This window comes from Lepeophtheirus salmonis, chromosome 5 (assembly GCF_016086655.4).
Source record: "Lepeophtheirus salmonis chromosome 5, UVic_Lsal_1.4, whole genome shotgun sequence".
In the NCBI taxonomy this organism is placed as follows: Eukaryota; Metazoa; Arthropoda; class Copepoda; order Siphonostomatoida; family Caligidae; genus Lepeophtheirus; species Lepeophtheirus salmonis.
The window spans coordinates 10,455,938-10,479,870 of NC_052135.2; the positions used below are offsets into that span (position 1 = coordinate 10,455,938).

Sequence of the window (23,933 nt, forward strand, 5' to 3'; positions counted from 1 at the left end):
TGGGCCTGAATGCATATTGTGCTGTCTTGTTTTGGAGGCTGAAATGGCGTTGAATCTTATTCTACTCCCACCAATCAAAAAAGAGAAAAGGTAAGAGTAATGTGTTCCTCTTTCCTAACCTTCATTCTTCTTTCATCTCTCATAAAGTCAAGTCGTGTGAATAAAATAAATAATATTAATTCAGATTGCTGTTGTTACTGTTACGATCTTTCCGCTTATTCCGTTATTACTGCTACAACCGTTGGTTTTGTTTCAATTAAATTTGTTTTGGTGGATGTCAGTGTTGTTCCTTGGTAACCACGGACATGTGCTGAACTAAACAGGAGTTTAGTTTTTTTCAAGTTGACTTTTTATAAAGTTACAGTCTTGAAGAAGTCCTTTTGCGTGCTTATTGCACCCCGGTTTTACTACTTTTACAACATGTAAGTGCTCAGATGAGAGAACTATGAAGTGAGACCTGGAAGATGGTTCAAGTGCCCCACCCTTGGATTCAAAGGATGACGTCACATCCATGAATTTCCACTTTGATCTTCATTTCATAACTTGGCATATCTCTGAGATTCATTTATTAATTTTTTTCTCTTCTTCCCATAGGATGTTCCTTCTACCCACAAGGGTCGCACTGTCGGCTATTCAAAGCAAATATGAAATTATCAGATATGGAAGCATATTATCCCCAGGAAACAACCGCTGGCCGCCAAAAGGCGGCACTCGGATTGAGCTTAGGCTTCTCTCCAAATCTCCATCTCGATCATAATCCACATTTTCAAGATTTCCTTAGCTCGACAATTGATTTAGGTAACAATGATTGTCATTGATTTACATAGGATATTTATCCTAGTTTGTTCATAACTTGATCCTTTTTTGTTTAATTTTAGGATCTTTCGAAGTATTTCAAGATGTTGATCTTCCTTTCGAGGGTTTGGATACTATCGAAGAGGTTGAGAGTTGTGAAGAACATCGACCTACGTCGGATAGTTTATCTTTAGAAAGGACTCAGCAATTTATTGAAGAAATGGATATTTTCATTAAAGAACACGAAGAAAATTACCCAATGACGCCTTGCATGCAATCTCCTGATCCCAAAGTATCACTTCAATCATCAGAGTCAGTCGATGATGAAACGAAAGAAGCGGTTCAAATGCTTGATTCCCTTATTAATGGGGATATTGGATTGGAATGGAGAGAGTAATTTAGTGCATTCATACTTTTAAAAACTATTTTATTATTTCATATTTCATTATATGTAGACCAAATGATTGTCAATCAACAACCAAGTCTGAAAATTCTTCTTATGTTCTTTCTTTAGAAAATATTCCAGATATTTCTAATCTTTCATCAATAGATTCAATTTTTGAAAATCCATCAGCTACTCCTGTCAGCACTCTTTCACCTGCGTCATCCACAGCCACTCTAGTAGATTTTAGTCCACCATCTAGCGTTACTTCACCTAAACAACACAAGTATACAAATCGCAAAGAAAACACAAAGGGTGGGCGTCAAAAGCTTGCAATCAAGGATAAAAAAGAAAGGAAAAAATGGCAAAATGTGGAGGCTGCTAGGCGCTATAGGTAACCAAGTTGGATTTTATTTTTTCGTATCAGTAACTAATAATAATTATACTTTTTTCAGAGATAAAAAAAGAGATCAAGTCAATGAATATCAATTAAAATCCAAAGAGCTAAAAAAGAAGAACACAAATTTAAAAGAAAAGCTGAGAGAAGTTGAAAATGAGTTATCAACGATGAAAAAGCTTATGACCGAGCTGGGAATGATTAAAGTAGTTCAAAAATGAAAGATATTATCAGAGTCAAGATGTCCTATAATATCCACTATGAATATTTGTTTATTGTTTCGTTTTTATGTAGGTATATGAATATACTAAATTTGATCTGATATTTATTATCCATTCATTTCTCATTAGTTATTATTTTCAAAATAAAATTGTATTAGAAAATAGATTTATTGTTCTATTATTTGCTAGATATAAGTTAAAATATATTTGTTCTACCCGAACTACTATTTGAGAAAACAAATACCTAACTTCAAGGTTAATAGAAATACATTAATTTCTATTAATGTATTTATGGATACAATGTATTTCTATTAACCTTGCCTAACTTTTAGTTTTATTGTGTACACGGATTCTACTTTTACACCCTAAACATTTATGATGAACCAATCGTCAGAGAAAAATAGCTCACAGTCTTAGATCTCGATGAATTTTCACCAACTGTAGCAAAAAAAAAACCAGGTAACTAATGTCGTTTAACCATTGTTTATTTTATGATTTGAGATCCAAATTAGACACAATTCATCAATGATTAAAACACCCATAAACTAAGACTAATGGCAACAAAGGAATATATATTATCATAGATGTATAACTTTTCTAATCGCTGTACTTAGTTTTTTTCTTTAAAACATCCCATCTTAAAAGATAAGTTCTATAATTGATATTATGTGGTTTTTCAATTCCTATTTGAAAGGTTGAGTGCCTTTTAGATATTACTTAGAGTGGCCGTAGGGGTCACTTGTTTGTGGGCCAACGCAAACAAGTGTTTCTGAGCAGCCTGCACAGAACGTTATTCATTCATGGAATCATAATAATTAATATATTTGATAAATAATATTTAATATTAATAGATACTACTACATGTAAAACGAAGCCTTAGGTATAGTACATATCATTGACTCGTGGTTAAATAAATAAGCCATTGTTATGTAATCAATTATGGGTGTGAGTCTCGAAAGCAAGGATTTGAATGATTACTTGAACTTCTTGAAGGAAATTCAAGAGTCTCATATATGTGATAAAGATGAAATATATTTGAAAAATGCGTTAAGAAGGTATGAAACGCTATGGATCCCATTGATACGACAACATGACTTAAAGAATGAATTGTTGAAACCACCTCTTGGTAAGGATTGTAAATTGACTACTATAATGTATTAAATCAGCTATAAAAACACTGACTTATAAAAAAAATATATATTTATTCAGATATTCATTGGATGTGGCATTTACATTTTCACAATCCATATGCATACAAAGAAGATTTGAAAATCAATTGCGATATTCCGGATCATGGTTATTGTAGAGGAAATATGTATGGTACACAAGAGGTATGGAAAAGAGAATATCCTTTAGAACCTTACGAATCACCCTCTGATCATGAGGAAATTAAAAGTTTCATTAAAGATTTTGTAAGCTCCTTCTCCTACGACCTTATTGAGGCCTCGAAAAGACAAAGTGGATTTTATTATCAAGTAATTTTGTATGTTCGGAAATGAATCAAAACTAAATAAATTCTTATATGTTAAGGTTTCATTGCCACATTTCCGAAACAATCAGTTTCAAAGAAAATGCATTGAGCGTTACCAAAAGTTTCTAAAATTGAAATCCATGTATCCAAGAGAATTTATGGTTCCCTACTTCGATATTGATTTTGCATGGCATGCACATATGGTGAGTACTTTTTCTTACTATTTATTTAAGAAATGGAAACATTTATTTTTCATAGTCAAAACCTATCTTATATGAACACGAAACATCTAAAGTGTTAGGGGGGGAAATGTTGAATCATAATGACTCGATGGAAAAGAGGGTGCTAGAGGACTCTCATAAGAGAACAACTCAACTTTGGAAAGGTAAGGCAACAATGAGTCTATGTATATTTATTTGAATATACCTTGTGATTTTTTTAAGACCTGTTTTCTGAGGATTATGAGATTTCTGGTGTTGTACACCGAGGGGAATGTCCTAGAGGAAAATTAATGGATATTCCCAATGCGATAAAGACGTTCAACTTTTTTAATGGAGTAAATAGAAGAATGAAGTTAAATCCAACGATATATTTGACTAATCAAACCTCTTCAAAAGTTTATGAATATGAAATAGATTTAAAAATATCTGAATACAACTTCCTAGGGAAAAAAATGTTACTAAATATTAAAGAAATTCCATATTCGACTCTTACTCAACCTAACATTTTGTTATTTAGAGTTGAGGATGACAATATTTTCTCCATAAGTAATTATTCGACACTTTTGCTAGAAATTGATATTCGAAGAAAGTACAAAAGGAAAGGTATTCTTGCAATAATAAATGGATACAAATTTAGTCGTAAATATGTAGCTGGCTTTTATAAAAAATTTGAAGTGTTGGACGAAGATTTTAATTTTCATTTGAGCTTTAAATCTCTCTGTAAAAAATTTGTAATAAATATACAGCTTGATACTATGGGAGGAAAAATTGATGATAATTACTATAATCATAAAATAGTGAATATTTTGCCAGGATCATACTACGATTGCATAATTCCAGAAAACATTGAAAACTTGTGGGGGCCAATTCCTCTGAAAGATCTTCCCTCTGATGAGGATAATAACTGCAAAGCCGTAGTTCACACGTAATGTACAATATTAATTACTAGATTGAGAAACTTTTATTCCTTTCAATTTAATAGAATAGTAGATAAAAAGGATGATTCCCGCGTACTTACAGTTCATTTGGTTCATTCTTTGAATTTGGGAATGTCATGTGTACAGCTTTTCTATGGTGAAAATAGAATATCTGTGGCCCATTTGATTGGGCCAGAAACTCTAAGTATATCACATATAACTGAATTTAAAAGGGTAAATATTATTTATGAAGTGAGTTATATAATTTACTCATTAATTTTTGTTGTTGCTTTTTAGTTCAAAAATTCTCCTTGGAGAGCTATGATAATCAAGGACAATGAAGGAGATTGGGGATTGTTAGTAGGACATTGGACGGGTGTTTCAAAACCAACTATGACTAAAGGTTCGGTTGCTTCATTTTTACGGTATTTTACAAGTGAAATAGATGTATGACATATTATACTCGTAATTTGTACCTATACACTTTTTAGTTCTTATTTTTTTAAACTCTTAATATTTAGACTTAATTTTATAGGCGAGGGTTTTAAACCTGGTTCCCCTGGCTATTTTTCATGTTCATTTATGTCTATGAGGTAATTTTTTTGTAATTCTTATATTAATTTGATTTTGTTTTGCTAATATTTAAAAAAAAATCACTACAGACACAGGAAAGACATAAACTTTAAACTACCAAACGAGTTCAGTGAAGTCTTTGATCATGAAGAATTTTCCATTCATATCCCTAATAAACTGAGTGTGAATTTAGTTAGTGGAGAAATAGTTTATCACTCAGGATTAGGGGATGAAGTTATTCAATATACTACTTTGAGTTTTGCAATATCTGTCCTATATTTGTTGGTTCTACCTACGCCAAAAGACTTAAACTCTCGAAAACCTAATTTGAATGATAAGTCTCAACCTTTATATTTTAAATCCTTATATCCTTTATTCTTCGGTAAATATAAATTATAATTTATGATTTATCCAAGATATTGATTTTCTCCCATTTCAGTCTATAGTGGAATTAAGAGTATTGGTCAAATGCCTGCAAACTCTACTATATACCATCTTAGGAACGAATCAAAGGATAAAAGTAGATTCGCCCTTTTCTCAAGTCATATTCCTAATTTATATGATATGAATTCAAATGATTTGAGGGGTATTGTATCTTGTGATTTTGACATTCCCACTTTTGATTGTGGCCAAGGTTTGGGTTCTATAACTGGTGCAAGCGATTTCAGTAATGTATTTGGAGCTGATGTTAATGGGGGTTCATACTTTGATGGAGTATCTCAGTTTTTCTTGGCCGCCTCTTCCGATGTTTTCTCGAGTTATGGAGGAGTTTCTGGTGGTGAAGGAGGCGGCTGTGATGGAGGAGGTGGCTGTGATGGGGGTGGAGGAGGCGCTTGTGGTGGAGGAGGAGGCTGTGGTGGTTGATGTCGAATTCTCAGAGTATAAATATATGTATATTCGATCGATCATATGTTTATTTATTATGTTAATCCACGCAAACTTTGTATTTTTCGGATGAAAGTCATTCATTTTTTATGCGAAAACAAAATCTTGGGTAATTTTTAAATTTTACTAATATTATAAACTATAGTAGGTATTTGACATGGATTTAACTCATAATTTTTCAAAACTGATTTGCTGATACTATTAAATATATAAAAATGTCAATATATTTTATTTTCGAAAAAAAGGTGATGTTTTTTTTTATACATAATTACGTAAATCATTTACTTGTAATTGGTTTTTTGAAATGTTTGTTCTTAAAAAAAGGTCATGGTCATCCAATTTTAGCTTTATTGAGATTCTGAAATTTAATAATGGAAGTAAAAAGGTTAAGGTAACCACTGGTATAAATATAAAAGGCCGGTGCTAAAATTTTTCTTTTTTGGGGGTTTTTGAATATTTTTTCCCCCCAAATTTTTGGACTTGAACATGAGGTGACTTAAAAAAAGTCTGATATGAAACATTTTAATCTTTCCCAAACACAAGCCTTTTTTAGGTCCCTTTTCCTAAACGGTGTCGATATTTAGTTTAATGACTGTTTTTAGAAAGTAATATTTTTTTCTATTTTAAAAAGTTCTTTTTATAGAAATATATCGCTGCGTTATTTCGCTAACACAAAAATATCCTGTGTATTTAGTTGTCAGCTGTCTATTCCCTCTTCTCCCTTGATACGTCATGGCTATTTCATAAATACAAAAAAAGTAATAATTAATTCAGCTATACTTATGGTCCGTTTTCATAAGAACAGGAATACAATTTCTTGTTGATCTCTCCTCGTTTATATAATAAATATATTGGTCATTTCATTATTTCTATGAAGAAATTTTGGCTATTTCTTCATAGAAATATTATGATAACTACTCTTTTAATCAAATATTAGTAAGCAATATTATATACAGTATCGCATAAAACACTACGTAGATTTTAATATTATGTAATTTATTTTAAAAATGGTGAAGAAATAATAAGACAGTGATAGTCTGCGAGTGTACATGAAATATATATAGTGGTTGGTACTAATGACTTATTTGGTTAACTACCAGATGACTTTGGGTCTTTTTTCCGTTTCTTTTTGGATGAAAGGTTGCGTCATACGATAAAGGTAACGACGTGATATAGTATATTACTCATCCCCCCACCCCCTCCCCATCAACGGCCCTGTACATATTAATAAAGTGCCAGTGGAGCTATGAATACTCTTTATGGGTACGTAATATCCGGATATGAGGTATAGCCAGAGGAAGTATCCTGAAGGGGAGATGAAGCAGTAATGTAGACTATTTTTCACCAAATTTTCCTCTCGAAAGATAGTTCAAAGTTTTTAAAATGCCTTAGGTTTTAAAGTACATCGACCAAAATTCTTTAAAATTTCACCCTGAGTGCATGTGAATAATTTGAATTTTATACAGAAATATTCAAGAAAAATTTAACGATCCATAGATTAGATAGTCACTGTTCCAGAAATTTCTCAATCCAATGTAGATTAAGAGATCTCTATGGAACACTATATTTCTTGAGAGTATTATTATACAAAACATTAGCGAGTGGCGCTGTTTAGAGAGAGGCTCAAAATTCTTGAGCGGGAGCGTGCTAAGGATTTCTTGAACGGACTACCGCTTTGTTATTTTGCTTCTTATTATTAGCTTAAATTTAGATAAATATAAGCCGCTAAAGAAAAAGTTCATTATTTCCCTCAATTTATTAGCTTTTTTAATTTTTATTGAATATTATTTCTTTCATGTTTTCACTAGTAGTCCATAGATGCTGATGCATGATTATGAACTAATAAAGGAGTGATATTGTACAAATTTGGTTTTGCATTTTGATTTTTAAACATAAAAAATATACTTGAGGTTAAGTGATTGACCCTTGGTTCACTCCAGATATTAGTAGATCTCATGTTGCAACTAACTACACATTTTTTTTATTTATGAAATTGAATATGTACGTATCTTGTTTGTAAATAATTCCACCAGACGTCTCTACTCGTTTGTTTACATATGACATCACATACTTGAATAATTTTTATTTCAGTTTCGAAATCGAAAATGGGCTTACCAAGTGAAATTTCAAGGGCATTGGATAATTTTACCCCATTAAAACGTAAAGCTTTGAGGTAAATTAAATTAAATGATATGATGCATGAATATTATGGGGCAGCTTTATTCTTATTGTATTTGTTTTTATAGTGTCTCCGCGAGTGATGATTCTAATGGAAAGCGTTTTAGAAATAATAATTTCAAAGGGGATGCTCTGGATTTAGATGCATTTTATTCTCGATTAGCCTCCTTCTATCCTGGAATATGGAATTCTTTTCATCCTTTATCCCCACTATACGCAGCCTCTTGGGGTTGGGTTTGCATGGGAAGTGATACAAAAGAAACCTTGAAATGTGTTTCATGCACAGGTTTTATTATTACATCTTTACCTAAACGATCCCTTCCCTCTGTTTACTATAAAGCTGCAGATATCCTGAAAAATAGAATAAGTACCTCTATAGAAAAAGGTGGTGGCCATGAAAAATTTTGTCCGTGGCTTGCTGCAAACTGTCCGGACATTTTTCAGGAAATTTACCTGGCATCTCAACTTCTTCAACCTTTTACAGTGTTAAAAGAGCAGTTTACTAAACAATGGATTGTTCCTTTTACGGAAATGTTTGCTCTAGAGAAAGTGCCTTACATACCCTTATTGTATCGCCCACAACATTCACCAAAGATATACGAAATAATAAAAGATAAATTTCCTTCTTTAGCTTATCCAGAACAACGGTTTTTAGAATCCGTATTTATATTGTCACTGACGGGTTGGTGTAAAAAGTCCAATCTTGTTATTCAATGTAAGACATGTCAGAGGCAATGCGCTTTATGGAGCTTCCCTTCCATAAATGACGAAGTTTCACTCGAGAAAGAAAAAGATGACCAAAAAAATTTAAAAGAGAAAAGAGCTGAAAAAAATAAGGATCAATTGTTGATTACATTTAATGATAATATTTTACCAAAAGGAGGAGGCAAGAGAAACATTCAGGATACGGGTGAAGTTATTTGTAAAAGATCATTGACCACTCATGATACTGAAAATCAAATGGAAGAGAGTAATAAATCAAATGATGAGCTTAATGAGGAAAAAGAGGGAGAAAATCTGGATAGTGATGGAGTATATGAAGATGAAGAAACAAAAGAAGATGATATTGTTAATGAAGAGGAGGAAATGCAGGAAGAAGAAGATCGAGATGATGAAAGCCATGATAGTACCAGTATCAGTTCAGATTCAGATATTATAGAAATAATTTCCTCATCTGAAGATGAAGTCCTTCGGGAAGATTCAGATCCAGAAAAACCTTTTTTACACTTGGAAGAGGAATCGAGTAATTCTTCGAGAGATTCAGAAATAAATGATGAACATGAAGTTTCTATTGAAGACTCCCCGTCACGGCCAAATTCTAGCTGTAAAGGCGAAGTAGTAGAGCAAAGAGGAGACAAAGACGAGAATTTCATTGAGAGTCAATCTCCAAGCGATCCTAAAAAAATTGAAGATAGTTCGGATATCGTATGTAAAACAGTAGATGATAATACTTTAGTAGAGATAAGTGATTCTCTTTCTTTTAATAAAAGAAGAGTGATCAAAATGCCCCCATTGAAAGTCCAAATACCTTATGTGAAAAAGAGAATAAAAGCGTTAAATTATCTAAAGAAATTAATAGCGAAGGAGTGACATCCAAAGAAGAAGAAAAAACATCCAGTAACTCTAAGAGTGCATCACCACTTCTTTCTAATTCAGAAATTATTAAGTCGGACTCTTCTAACAAAAATGAAAATGTTAAATTTTTCCATCCTATATCCCAGCATCAATCATGGTGTTCTTGGATTGTGAAAGGACATGCAACCCAGCGAACTGGATACGAAACTATATTATTTATTATACTAAATAATTTAGTTGAAGAAAAACATAAGTCTTCGATGGGTTCGTCTCAAAATGTACATACCAAGTTCAAGAAAATGCTTTCAGTACTTGATTCAATTGTCAGTTAACTTTGTTCTTGTAACAATTTCAAACTTTTTGAAAGTAAAAAAATGATAGTATTCTAAAAATAATATTGTTTATATGAGAAAAATATCTCATTAATATTTCAAAATCAAGAGTATTTTTATTTATTTGCTTTCTTTCATATTCCAACAATGATATCTTATATAATCTCATTTTTTATATATTTACTTCAGGAATAAAAAAAATTATTTAGAATACAAAAAACCTTCCATTTTTTCGCTAAATATTCAACTTGAGCAATTGGAAGAAAGCGTATGTCGTGTATTAATTGGATTATATTTTTATGTTTATATAGAAATAAGTAGTGATGTAGCTCTGGAGACCGGTTTTGGTTTTGAAATTGATTTTTGAAGTATTAAATCTTCTTTTTTTAAAGAAAACTCAAGTATTTGAGATACTAAAATACATATATAAATTTTCTATAATAAAAATGTATATTCTACATGAGGATTTTAATTCTCATAATCATAGGCTTATGAGACGCAATATTCGGGAAATAATTTGCTAAATTCGGTCTTTTATATTGAAGTTGCACCTCAAAAAAATTTCATCTCCAACACCCTGCAAAATCAACAATTCAACGTTTGGTGAAAAAATTTGAGTCTACATACACGCTACATAATGTTCCTGTGCCAGTGAGACAAAGAAATGCACGAAGTGTAAAAAATATTGCTGCCGCAAGTGGATTAATAATTTTACATTATTTCTAACATTGATTTACAACTCCCAATTAACAAAATAAGAATAAAATTAATATATTATACTTTAAAAATGAATACTATTATTAATTATGATATGAGGTTCAATAAACCACAAATAAGATTATGCAAAAATATGAGCACTAAATTGTTTTATCTATAAAATAATATTTATGTCTAATTTAAAATGTCTAAATATTTAATAATTGATGTCCTACAGTTGTGATCGGTTTTGAAATCAAAAAGTTATTATGTTCCTCTTATTCAACTGACACAATACTATGGCAGAATAGTTGTGGGGGCGAAGTGTGAACATGTTTGCCAACTCATCCATCGTAAAGTTTGATTTCCAAAATCAGAATCAGTTTTTTTAATTTTATTGACATCTTAAAGTTTAGGTTTTGTTTATTTGAATCATAGAGTTAAATTAATTATTTAGTACATATTTAACAAGTATATTATATTATTTAAATAAAAAAGTTAGGGATATTATTATTATTAAAATTTAACATTTCAAGTTTTAAAATATCTAACTTTTAAATCATAAGGCCCAAACTTTATTAGTAACATTAACATAACAGGTTACTAACACATTGTAATTATAACTATTTATTGAGATATGGAGAGCTAGACATCTTGAACTAACAAAAGGAATCTTGTAATTATAAGTTATGATTTTTGTTATATGTGGTATACGATTTGTATTGATTCATATAACATAGTTGAATCTAAAAATATATGATGCATATAATGTCAATCTAGGAGTTGCAATGCACTTGACTTTTATTGCAGTTATAACCACGTTTTTTTAAAATATTATTATAATCACTAATGTAATATATAAAACTTATTTAATATTTTTAATGTAAAGCGAAATAATAATAAAAAATGCAAAAATAAATAATGTTAAAATAAAGAAGTAATTAAATCAATCCATGTTTATTTAATATAGTTTGTATATATTTAATAAAATATACACTGCTTTGGGAATCAAATCATTTTTAAGAACAATGGAAGTATCACTATTATTTTTTTCCCTTCAGAGTGGGAAAAAAATAGAAATTTAATTGGTTTAAAGGATGCGTACGAGTGGCACGTTTGCGCATATACAATAAATTGTAGCCAATAGTATTCAACTAAAAAGCCGTTTGTGAATTTTATTATTATTATTTTAATTTGGAGGTTGTTTAGAGTTCTTGAGATCCCGGAGAAGTGTTCCTTCTACACGTTTTTCAATATAACTGTGGATAAACATCTGATTGATTCTCTTGGAAGGTGTAGGTGACTCATTAACTTAATAATTATAGTAATCTTCATCCTAAAATTAAATTGGTAAAGGGAGAAATGAGATTGTTTTTGGGAGTTTCCAGAGAGTGAGACTCACTCCTTTACTTTATACTCACATCCTCATAATTATAGTACTCATCATCGTCATTGTCATCATAGTAGTCCTCCTCTACTTCCTCCGTCTCTTCACTAGACTCCTAGAAACAACATACATTGAGATTATAGTTTAGTCATGTTTTGAATCACTCAAGTTTCGTCTCTGATTTCGAATCTAAAATAAGGCGGGATTCACAACCCAAAGACATTACTTTTTCGAGTGTGTGATTGACATTTAATCAACACCTGGAGGTTATTAGAAAAGTAGAGCCTCAACCAAATCAGCAATAAATCCCTTTTGTAAAGAGGATCGTTTGTGATCTATTTAATATTTAGTATTTCTTCATTCATAAGTGTTCTGAACAAAAGCATTAGTGGTTCTCAAACTTTAATCGTCTAAGGTATTCATGACCTCAACATCCCCATTCATTATAATAATAATATAATTCAACACTCTTTCTGTTTAAATTATACAGTTATCAGGCCAGCCACTACTCTGTGGCACGCACACAGTTTGGGAACCACTGATTTGTAATACTAATCACTTAAACTTATAAGGTACGAAAGAAAATAAAGACTGAGATACCCGATCTGATTTTTTGAACAATTGCTCTGTGATATCTTCAAGTTTATCTTCATCTAGTTCGAGCTAATAGTTTAAAAAAGAAAAAAGAAGGAATTAAGAGGTCATTTTTGTCTTTTGAATTGCTAGTTTACCTCATTGATTTCATTCCCTATAACTTGTTCTGTGTCGAGTTTCAGATCGCGAATTGTGTTTATCAGATTTTGAAGTAGTTGTGTGTCTCTGTCTTTGTTTTGAGGAATTTCCCTTGATTCACAAGAGAGAATCATATAAAATAACAAACAACTCCACACTAGCTTAAACATTGTTCTTAGTAGGAATGCAGCAAACTAATTTTCTAATTATATTTATCACACTAAAGGAAACAGTGAATTTATTAAATTTTATCTTCCCGTTTTTTATAGGAAAGCTGAAGTCAAAGTTATTAACGGAAGTGATAAAATGACAACTCCTGTTCGTGAAGAAGATAAGAAACGAGCAGAAGAATTTAAGCAACAAGCAAATAAACATTTCCAAGAGGAACACTATAATTATGCAATTGAATGCTATACAAAAGCGATTGAAATTGATCCGTCCAACGCAGTTTATTATGCTAATCGGTCTATTGCAAACCTCCGACTTGAGAGTTTTGGATATGCATTGGAGGATGCATCTAAGTCTATTGAAATCGATCGGACTTATTTGAAGGCCTACTATAGGCGAGCTGCTGCATATATGGCGCTCGGAAAGTTCAAGTTTGCCCTTAAGGACTATGAGGCAGTTCATAAAGCTAGGCCCAATGATAAAGATGCAAAGACAAAATATGTTGAATGTCGTAAAATGGTTCAGCAAATTGCGTTTAATAAAGCTATCGCTGTTGAAGAAAAGGTTGTATCCATTGTGGACTCCCTCAATTTAGCATCAATGGTAGTTGATGACACTTATACGGGCCCAAGACTGAATCCAGATGATAACTTTGCCATAACAAGGGATTTTATGACTGAGCTATTGCAATATTACAAAGATCTTAAAGTTCTACATAGAAGATTTGCTTTCCAGGTAATCAAATTTAAAAGTTGGATTTTCCATTAGAGGTATTTATGTGTTTATTTTATAGATGCTAATAGATGTCAAAAATTTATTCATGACTCAACCTTCGTTGGTGGATATTAACGTACCTCCCTCTAATAAGTTTACTATATGTGGTGATATACATGGACAATACTTTGATTTGTTAAATATTTTTGAGCTCAATGGTCTTCCATCTGAAGACAATCCTTATTTATTTAATGGTGATTTTGTGGATCGAGGGTCTTTTTCTGTGGAATGCATATTCACGCTTATAGGTTTCAAACTCCTATATCCAAATCATTTTTTCATGTCTAGAGGAAATCATGAAAGTGAAAATATGAACAAAATGTATGGATTCGAAGGGGAAGTTAAGTCCAAGTACTCTTCAGTTATGGCGGATCTTTTTACCGAAGTTTATAATTGGCTGCCTCTCTGTCATCGTATCAATGAGAAAGTACTAGTCATGCATGGAGGACTATTTTCCAATGTAAATATATAATTTAATATCTAATTTTGTGATTTTTGAATTCATTCAATATCTTAACGTTTTAGGACGATGTAACCCTTGAAGATATTCGTAGTGTGGATCGATGTCGTCAGCCCCCATGTGAGGGTATAATGTGTGAACTATTGTGGTCAGATCCTCAACTCAAGAATGGTATTTCACCCAGTAAACGTGGCACCGGTTGCCAATTCGGACCTGATGTGACGCATAAATTCCTTGAGCTAAATAATCTCGAATATATTGTAAGGAGTCATGAAGTTAAAGAAGAAGGATATGAAGTTAGTCACAATGGTAAATGCATCACTGTATTCTCGGCTCCTAATTATTGCGATATCACTGGAAATAAAGGAGCTTTCATCAATATCAAAGGCGATGATCTTACACCGAAATACATCACCTATGAGGCAGTGCCTCATCCCAATATTAAACCTATGGCCTACGCAGCAAATTCATTTCTGTTAGGATGATAAAGCCATGATCTTCAGATATTTCACGACTGATTTTCACTGATGACTGAAAAACAATGGACATTATTTTGATTATTAGTTTGTTGGTCGACAACTAGTTAGAATTTATCCTAACGATGATATTTATATATAAGTATATATAAATATGTATTCTCATTCCACCGTTTATAAAATACGTTACTCAATCATTTAAGTTTGAAAATGTCTTTAAAAATGCTGAAATTTTCATTTACCAATAATTTACTATGAAATAATTTTAAGAATCGATTTGAAATGGCTTAAATATAGATTGCTTTTAACTTGAACTATTTTTTTTTCTTTCGAATAATTATCTATTTGCCCGTAACAAACTTTAATCTTCGTCCTAAAATGGTAAGGCACAACTGTGTATGAAATTATTGCGAAAAATGATTATCTTACTTTCATTTTGTTTCGAGAAAGAACGCTTTTATCCTGTTGTAATATGCATTATATTTAGCTCTTTATTTTTTACTAAACGTTCCTATTCCCAGATGAGAAAGATGTAAAATTAATCAAGATACCTGTGCTCTTGTAGGCAATAAATAAAATAAGATGTAACGTATTGATAGTTAATAAATTGACGAATACATGTTATATATGATAATGATAAATACATTTTTTAATTAGTCGGATGAAATATAAGTTTAACAAGTTTACAAGTGGCTTATTTAAAAATTTATTTAGACTCTTTCTTCGTCTCTTTATCAACAACTTCCGCAGCCACTTCTTTTTTTTCGGCTTTTCCATCTTTCTCTGCTTCTTTATTCGTGAGCTTGTTGTTGATGAGATTATGCAATGCAATGATGGAACGAATGAGGGAAGCCGTGTACACCACGAGCATTTGATCATTAGTGTTGACATTAATGGATTTAACAAAAGTGGGGTGAGTTAAGTCAGGAAGAAGATTAAAAATATCTTGAAGGATGTAGGTGATTTGGTGGTTAAGAGGCAGCTTTCCTTGTATGACCTGGTTGAGATAGCTTCCCATATCTTTGAGCTTGAGGTGTAGTCCTTTGAGACCCATGAGCTGATTGGTCACTTTCTGTGAAAGTGTTCCCACAGTCGTATCTTTGATATCCCGTAGAAGGTGTTCCACGCCCACTTCTTCCGCCTCTTCCGCTCCGATCTCTGTAGCTACGTGCTGAAACGTCTTCTCAGACGGCGTTCCGTCTTCGTGAACTTGATCCACTGAGACATAGGCCTCCGTGGGAAGTCCAACGGCTCTTTGTGCAGAGGGCTTCGCATCAATGATGACAAGGACGGAATTGGAGGAGTAGTTGGAGATGAGGTCATTGATGAGGATATCATTCCGATGCAGCTTGGGCCCCGTGTGATACCAACCCACGATCCGCTCTTTGGCATTCACCTTCTTGAACATGGCATACATATTCTCCAGGTACTCGTGGTCCAAGTACCAAACTTCTTTTTCCTCCTCATCAAAAGGGACAGCAAACGAGTTGCTCACATCCAAAATCCCCTTTCCGGCTCGGGAGCCCAACAGCACACCCACTACGCGCTTCTGGTTCCCGATCTTACCCATACGATTGAAATGATCCACTACGGACAAGAGGACCAAGGGGTGAACCACAACCTTTTCTATAGCATCAGACATGATTCAAACGACGTTCCGCACTTTTGTTATGATTCGCTTTTTTCCTCAAGATGAATTGACGATTTTTTAGATTTCACTCATGAAAAACGACATCTAACGCTCAGATTCATCACTACTCATCCGCTTTTACACTCCCAACCTCGACTCACTGCCGAGAACGTAAGTAGAACATATGGTAGCCCTGCGTCTAGATAATGTCGTTTTTATTCTTTTGTATTTCTCTTATTGTCAGCTGGTACTTTATTTAGATATTATTATTTATTACTTATCATAGGGGAATAAATCTAACCTTATCTATTCTTATTAAATGAAATACACATTGAATTAAAAAACTTGTTTTACATAAATTAATATAAAAATCCTTTGTAATACCCTTTTTGGGTTCATAATATGGGTCAGTTGGATCAACTCATGAAAATTTGCTAAAAAGGAAATACATAGTATCTTGATTTATTTTAATAAGCTAGTCTTGTATATCATATTTACTTTAGAGATATTAAAATTGTCTGAATCCCCGTGAGGGTATATCAAAAAGACAAGTACATACTGGCACATTTGAAAGACGACATAATATCTGCTGACATAGATCACTAGAAGAGCTAAACTATAGGTCTCATTGCCTGCTAATACGTTTGAATTTTCAAAATAGCTAAAGAAGAGTCATTTAAAGAGACTAAAAAAAAGTATATTTACAGTCATTAATAAGAGTACTACTACTATCTTGCAGATTGCCAATAATATATATATTTTTATTTAAAAATCACTCACGAAGATTTCAACACTTTTCATATCTTTAATCGTATTCATATCGCTCGCCAGAGAAAAAGCTATGGACCTACCAATAGATATACTAATCTTGCTACTTGCTAGAGATAGATGAAATAACTTGAATAACTTGCTTTTTCGAAAAATACTTTAATTTCATAAAGTTACATGATGTACATAAGTGATTACAACTTTTCTAAATAATGAACAAATAAATTCATAGTTCGTATTTGGACTTTCTAATTTCTAAATTATAACTATGGAGCTTACACGCATATATGTAAGAAAATAGATGTATATATAACTGAGGTATTAAATTAATTATTCACAATATAATTAAATAAATTAAACTTGTATCACATACAATTAATTTCTATATAGTTTTTGTACTATACATTAAAGAAGTAATTCCATGCTTCTTTTTAATTAGGAATGTTACAGAAGGGATATTGATCAACATGAACAGAATTTATGAAAATGAATGATCTTTTAAAATTTTAGTTTACGAGTCAAAAGTGAAATTTGATTTTTTTTTTTTTTTGAAAATACTATTAATAAGGCTTTTTCAAAGAAGAAAATATTTAATAAACTTCACAACACTTTAGTTATCGTTCTTTGAGACATACTTTTTTCGTTACAAAAAAAGTAATAAATCGTCATTATGAATTTGGAAAATAATATGTAGTCATAAAATAAAAACAGTATAATTAAAATTATGTTCATTGGCTTTATAGAAGGATATATGCATCTCAATAGATAGCTTGGAGGAGGTAGACTTCAAAAATTAAAAAAGGTCACAAAATGACACAAAACTTTTTATCTTTGGCTTTTTTAGTTCTTTTTTTATTGTGCTTGATTCCAAGAGTGATGGCTTCATCAAAAATTTCTTTTAGATTTTTTTGAGTAAGAGCTGAGCTTTCCACATATCCTTTGCATCCCAGAGCCGATGCCATTTTTTTTGCTTCATTTTCAGTTACGGGTGCTTCATAATTTCTATTGAGCTCTAAAAGAGTATTTACGTCTTCTCTGAGATCGGATTGCGTACCAACAAGAAGAACCGGAGTTTTTCTAGAAGATCGTTTCTTCAGTTCTGGAATCCACTTCTCTTTGATATTTTTGAAGGAGGTGGGAGATACAACAGAGAAACAGAGAATAAAGACATCCGTATTAGGATACACCAAAGGACGTAAATCGTCAAAATCCTCTTGACCCGGAGTGTCACACATTTCAAAAGTAAGAGGCACTCCGTCCACACGAACAACGACGTCGTAGGTATCGATGGCAGTTGGAACATACTCAGATGTGTAGCCATCAGTTGTATAAGCAACGATAAGAGAAGTCTTTCCAACGGCTCCGTCCCCGAGAAACACGCACTTAATACGCTTTGAATCCGGGTCAGAAGTTCCGTTCATATCTTCTTCTTGGTTTTTCAATCCTGAGGTATCTGAAATAAGCAATCCATGACAGGATATTCCAAGGTGCCCGGAGATATAAGGTTGGAGTATGTAGTAACGGCTACGTTTGGTGTATACTGAAGTTATTGTTAAATAAAATATTAAATAAAGAATGCTTCTGTTTATGAAGTGAGTCTCTCAGTTTAGCGTAGCAGCAGCAGCAGCTCATACTCACAAAGCTTCCATTCCTTCTTTATTCTCCACAGGTGAGATGATGACGTCAAACATTTCCTTGCGTCAATCCCGAAGCAGTATGTGGGCAGCTGGTTCTTCTATTTTTTAATACTACTAGACACTATAAGTAGCACTGTATACTGCCTATACGGTATGAGTATACAGTACTAGTATCTGCTATACACATTTGACATTGTCCATTGATATTATAAATTATAATATTAATATCTTTATACTATCTAAACATATAATTATATCAGACATTATGAATTATTTATTTATATAATATATATAATGTAAAAGTTGCAATTAAAGAATTAGATAAAGCATTTTTAAATAAAGAATTTGCTGGACTTGTAATAAGTTAAATGCAATCAATGAAATTTCAATAGATATTATTAACGTTGTAATTTGTAGATGAAAATTCTAATTGATGGGTATTCTGTGGCATAGTATAATGTTACAATGCCCATAGCTTAATATTACTCCTAAATACAAATTAAACAAATAATTTTAATCAATCAAAATGAAATTACATCATCGATATAGAGTTGTTAACATTTGTGCTATAATTTATAAGACGAAATAATTGTAATAACATGCATCACATCATGTTTTCACATACGTACAATTAAATATTGTTAGGATGTAGTACTGAATAATTATAGATATATTCAGACAAAATTTGTTGTTTATAAATTCAATTTCAATGCTCAAGGGAACCTGAGGCTATCATTTTTTAAAGAACATCTTAGCTTCATTTTTTTTTTTTTTTTTTGATTGGCAGGTAGAAAGTCGTGGGGAAGATCTATTTTGAGACTACTAGTTGCTAGCTGTTTCTTCTATAAATCATACAATATCTATACCAGGTAAATAAAATAACTATCCTTTTTCACAAACGTATCTTGCAATTGTAAAGGAAAAATTAATTAATGAAAATTATATATATATACCTTTGGGCTATGGGTTTTTTTTTTGTCAACCAATGAGTCAGAACATCTGCAGCATGTTCTTTTATTTGGCTGATTCATGATTCGAACATTTACTCATCATAATAATTTTTAAATGAAATTTTAGACAACGTCATTTTTAAAGGAATACTATCATCATTCAAAAAGTTGTACAACTTCACTTAATAAAATTAGGATATTTAGCTGACTTAGCAATTTAAACATTAGTTAAAGCTAGAGAAATAAAAGCCACATATATATATATAATTAAATATTTTCTAAAAAAGGTCATGCAAAAACCGTCAAATATAATATGGATGGAAGGTAATCTTGCGATATTGTTGTTAATAAGTTAATAACCCAGAGGCATCCATAGGGGGTGGGCTGGAGCCCCCCAAAAAAAAAAAAAAAAAAAAAATATATATATAATCCTTTTGACGCCCCTGGAACCACTTCCTTAGAATATATCTAGGGGGACAAATAAAACAAAAAGGTAAGTGTAAATAATTATTTAATCAATTTTCTGTTTTTGTAGTTGTAAAGGTATCATTCTAAGCTCTATAATAATAATTGTTTTGCTCCATCTGTTTTTTCAAGAGTTTATAACTCGGAGGATATTCAATTAATAAAAGACAAGGGCAGTGGAAACATTAATTAGTTAAACAAATTACGATTCCAAATTAGAAATAAAACATTTCAACACATGGCCTTATTCAAAAAGTCATGATGCAACACATTTAAATTTGTAATAATAAAATATGACCACGTTTCATCATTGACGTAAAAAAATAAATAACCGAACGCACTAAAAACGTATTAAGAATATTTATAGTAAGGATTATCATTCAACTTTAGGATCTCAAGGGTGGGAGATTAAATTTTCGAAATATTCATGTATGGGGGAAAGAGCTTTTCCAATGTTACTTCTTGAGCCAATAAAATATGTCTTACTTTCAACGCATCTCAGATGTTATAAAGTACTAAAGGAAATATAGTTTTTTTATATTTTAAAATAGGATTAATAGAGAAATGAAACTAATCTATGTGAAAGGCCTATATTTAGACAAAACATTCAGGAGTGACATCGAGGAGGGACCAATCAATGCGAGGTAAACCTGCATATAGAGTTAAAGGGGTTTACACAACAACGAGCTTAGGTATAAATATAAAGCCGTGTCAAGAAGTGTTGGATAAGTCCTAGAACTGATCGCATAATCAGTCTTTTTTTTTATCAGTCCAATCTTTTTTATCATTCAACTGTCTTAAGGACGTCTTTCAGTCCTAGGGTCCTAGCTATCGTTTTATTTTCTTCACTCCTAGCTGGAATGGAAGAATATAGGATCTAAGAAAATAATGAATGGTAGCTAGAATGTATAATAATACGTTCTAGTCACTCACTTTATACTTAGAAATATTATTGTAATCTATATTCAACGCAACCTAACCAGCTTATTTTATCAAATTTCTTAATAGATATTATAAACTAAATTGGCCAAAAATCAATCATAATCAACTTTTTAAAGGCAATTCAAAAAAATTGAAATATTAGGTCTATTCTATAACTTCAGCTATGATATAAATCACTTGAAGAGAAAATAAAAAATACATTAGCTTCTAAGTAAGGTCCTTCATTTTAGTTGATTTTTGATGGTTATATACATTTTTTATTAATTGTAATCAAGATAAAGTAATAAATAATTCATTTTCCGAATGCTGAAAAGTTTGTATCAATTTGTTATTTACTTTGATTTTTATCTATATAGTTATTTCATGTCGAAATATGGCACTGAATCGTAGTTTATACCCTAAATATTTGTTTTTAAAAAAAGCCTTTAAAGGTCAAACCTGTAGAGTTTGAAAGTGTTAATGGTCATTTTCGTGTCCTACGGCTTAAATAACAATAGTAAAATTGGGAACTAGAAAAAACAACTCTTACTGGAAAAAAGTCCAGAATGTTCCAAATGAAAATTTAAATAATTAATTTAGGTAGATGTTAAGTATAATTTGAAATAAAAGATCCAAGATACCATTTTTTAATAATTTAGAATTCATCATTTTTAAAATCATTCTTTCCTCAACCAATTGTGGAAAAAAGTTGTTGTTAGAATTTTTTCCTGGGGAAAGGCATCAAACCAATTAATTATAATTTATTCATTAAATATTGCATTAGAAAAAAATAAGTTAAACTAAAAAAAATCAATCAAAATCGACCTTTTTTTACAATAAATATTTTAAAGTTGTAAAATAAGGTTTATTTTTAGCTATAATCTCATATATACAAAATAGAGTTTGTGTGTAAACCTAAGAAGGTGACATTTTGCATGGATGCCTTTTTTGAACCTGGTCAGGCTAAAACAGGGGTGCTGATTATTGGGGGTCAATATGAAGGGGGCTTATTTTTTACACAAAACACAAAAACTGTTTAGTTATAAATCAAAAAGTGACTGGAGTTTCAAAAACAACTATATGAAAAAGGACTTTTCCTAAATTTATTCAAAATCAAAAAAGTTATGAGCAAAATAAGAAATCGGTGAAAATTGTACTTTTTTTCCCCCAGGTTAAAAAAAAGAAAAAGAAAAAAGAATTTTTCAATGCAATATTGGATTCGTAGATAAAATAAAGTTTACAGAAATTTGTCTGGAAATTAGTTTATATATAAATTTGACACGTAAACATTAATATTTAATTGAAATATCTGTCATTTTCTGAGTAATTTTTAACAATTTGATTATTTTTAAAAAATTTCTTACAAAATTCAATATTTGACATTTTCTTTCAAAAAAATTTATATTTGAAATTTTTTTCCGGATTATTGAAAATTCTTTTAAAAAGATTTATATTTTAAACTTCATTTTTGAAATTTTTATCTGGATTATTGAAAATTCTTTATAAAAAATTTTTTAATCTTAATTTAGAAATTTTTCCAACAAATTTTATTTTTTGTGGACAGCTCAGGATTTTTGAATTTTTTGAGATTGACTAGTGTTTTTTGAAATTATTCTACGAAAATTTAATTTTTAGATATTTTTTCCAGAATTTATGAAATTCTGGAATAAAATGTTTGAATTAAAATTTTGTTTTGAATTTTTTTTTTCAAAACATTTTATTTTTTGAGAATATTTATTAATTTTTGAACTTCTTTTCTAAAAAATCTAATTTTTTGTCAATAACTGTAGATGTTTGAAAAAAAATTCAAGAAATTTAATTTTCAATTTTTTTTCAGAAATATTTTATTTTTCAAAAATTTCAAAAATGATCAACTGTATGTCAGTGCTTCCAAAACTGCGGTACGTGGATGGAGGCTCATGAATCGAGTTCTATATCGTAAGCATTTCTGGTATGTAAACAAGGCACCAAAAATTAACATATGACAATTAGAAGAATTTTTGAAAGAGGGCAACTTAGCTGTTTTCCCGTGATAGTAAGGAAATAAACACAAGGCGCACTCCAAATAAGGACATGAATATGAATTATTTTGTTTTTGAACATTCTTAGGATTTACATCCCTACCCATAACTACTTAGAGATCTCGCTAACACAAAAATATAAACTATATTCACTGACGTCTGCGGGGGGGTGGGCTGTAGCTCCACCCAATTAAGGAATTTTTGCCTTTTACTAAATTTATTTTTGTCATTATGACAAATTATGCAAAAAAAATTGTAACCCCACCTTTGGAACTGTGTGACTACTTGATCTAAGACATAACCAGAAGTTAAAATATATGAAATTTGAAGATCGCACTCTTTTTGTAATTGCTACCTTAAAATAGTTATCATTTGCCAAACCTGTCATCATTATTCTCTTATTCTTAAAGAAAGAACAATAATTATGAAGTAATCACTGGTGCGTGAAAGACGAAGAGAATTGAGGATCCACATCGTTAGTTCTTGCCTATGTCATTGAGAATATGGAATTGTTTTTTTTTGTATATCCTTCATCTCATAACTGATTGCAGCTAATTTAATGAAAAGTCATGTCCACATAACTGCTCCCCCAAAAAAAAACATCCTTCAAATTGTCCGTGGATTCAAGTTAATTTTAGGTTTCTTTTTATTTATTAACATATTTCATATTATATTAACGTTAACACTGATGAAAATCCTGTGCACAACGCGTGTACTCCTACAAGTAATATCATCTACAAAATAATTAAAATGACTCAAATCGATGAAAAAAATTATTATATACAAACCAAAGTTTTTAATAGTTATAACTTATTAATTAGCTCCCTATAATATTATTATTTTTAACCCCACTTGCATTCAGCTTAAATAGATACATTATTATTCATTATATTGTTACCAT

At 31.1% G+C, this 23,933-nt stretch overlaps 7 protein-coding genes and 1 long non-coding RNA gene across 13 annotated transcripts; 5 read left to right on the forward strand and 3 right to left on the reverse strand.

The window, feature by feature from the left end:
• Positions 1-120: 120 nt before the first annotated feature.
• On the forward strand, positions 121-1,961 carry LOC121118935 (uncharacterized). The gene is made up of 5 exons (XM_040713538.2): positions 121-422; positions 595-798; positions 879-1,188; positions 1,251-1,571; positions 1,633-1,961. The coding sequence occupies exons 2-5, from the start codon at positions 645-647 to the stop codon at positions 1,793-1,795; spliced, it is 948 nt and encodes a 315-aa protein (XP_040569472.1). The 5' UTR covers positions 121-422; positions 595-644; the 3' UTR covers positions 1,796-1,961.
• A 527-nt stretch (positions 1,962-2,488) lies between these two features.
• LOC121118939 (uncharacterized) lies at positions 2,489-5,984 on the forward strand. 2 transcript variants are annotated; one of them, XM_071888226.1, is made up of 11 exons: positions 2,551-2,921; positions 3,005-3,270; positions 3,326-3,469; positions 3,525-3,651; positions 3,710-3,941; positions 4,005-4,412; positions 4,470-4,638; positions 4,702-4,807; positions 4,940-4,997; positions 5,067-5,359; positions 5,417-5,984. In XM_071888226.1, the coding sequence occupies exons 1-11, from the start codon at positions 2,735-2,737 to the stop codon at positions 5,839-5,841; spliced, it is 2,415 nt and encodes an 804-aa protein (XP_071744327.1). In that variant the 5' UTR covers positions 2,551-2,734; the 3' UTR covers positions 5,842-5,984. The 2 variants fall into 2 exon arrangements, with proteins under 2 accessions (XP_040569481.1, XP_071744327.1); XM_040713547.2 differs by having other exon boundaries at positions 2,489-2,921; positions 3,710-4,412.
• A 1,888-nt stretch (positions 5,985-7,872) lies between these two features.
• On the forward strand, positions 7,873-10,167 carry LOC121118940 (uncharacterized). The gene is made up of 2 exons (XM_040713548.2): positions 7,873-8,035; positions 8,109-10,167. Exons 1-2 carry the CDS (start codon positions 7,968-7,970, stop codon positions 9,628-9,630), a joined length of 1,590 nt encoding a protein of 529 aa, XP_040569482.1. The 5' UTR covers positions 7,873-7,967; the 3' UTR covers positions 9,631-10,167.
• Positions 10,168-11,412: 1,245 nt separating this feature from the next.
• LOC121118944 (uncharacterized) lies at positions 11,413-12,932 on the reverse strand. Its single transcript, XM_040713555.2, has 4 exons — positions 12,762-12,932; positions 12,631-12,693; positions 12,065-12,145; positions 11,413-11,979 (listed from the first exon to the last, which is right to left on the reverse strand). The coding sequence occupies exons 1-4, from the start codon at positions 12,930-12,932 to the stop codon at positions 11,956-11,958; spliced, it is 339 nt and encodes a 112-aa protein (XP_040569489.1). The 3' UTR covers positions 11,413-11,955.
• On the forward strand, positions 11,805-15,326 carry PpD3 (protein phosphatase D3). 5 transcript variants are annotated; one of them, XM_040713550.2, is made up of 4 exons: positions 11,805-11,938; positions 13,032-13,665; positions 13,724-14,164; positions 14,230-15,326. In XM_040713550.2, exons 2-4 carry the CDS (start codon positions 13,069-13,071, stop codon positions 14,647-14,649), a joined length of 1,458 nt encoding a protein of 485 aa, XP_040569484.1. In that variant the 5' UTR covers positions 11,805-11,938; positions 13,032-13,068; the 3' UTR covers positions 14,650-15,326. The 5 variants fall into 5 exon arrangements, with proteins under 5 accessions (XP_040569484.1, XP_040569485.1, XP_071744328.1 ...); XM_040713551.2 differs by having other exon boundaries at positions 11,830-11,942; XM_071888227.1 differs by lacking the exon at positions 11,805-11,938 and adding an exon at positions 12,140-12,328.
• Rpn8 (regulatory particle non-ATPase 8) lies at positions 15,262-16,391 on the reverse strand. Its single transcript, XM_040713553.2, has one exon. The coding sequence runs from the start codon at positions 16,280-16,282 to the stop codon at positions 15,347-15,349; it is 936 nt and encodes a 311-aa protein (XP_040569487.1). The 5' UTR covers positions 16,283-16,391; the 3' UTR covers positions 15,262-15,346.
• A 790-nt stretch (positions 16,392-17,181) lies between these two features.
• Positions 17,182-18,690, reverse strand: LOC121118945 (rho-related GTP-binding protein RhoU). The gene has a single exon (XM_040713556.2). It carries the CDS (start codon positions 18,457-18,459, stop codon positions 17,842-17,844), a length of 618 nt encoding a protein of 205 aa, XP_040569490.1. The 5' UTR covers positions 18,460-18,690; the 3' UTR covers positions 17,182-17,841.
• A 769-nt stretch (positions 18,691-19,459) lies between these two features.
• Positions 19,460-23,368, forward strand: LOC139905326 (uncharacterized). The gene is made up of 3 exons (XR_011779987.1): positions 19,460-19,544; positions 19,913-20,118; positions 22,849-23,368. It is a non-coding gene; the product is annotated as an uncharacterized lncRNA (long non-coding RNA).
• The last annotated feature ends 565 nt before the right edge of the window (positions 23,369-23,933 follow it).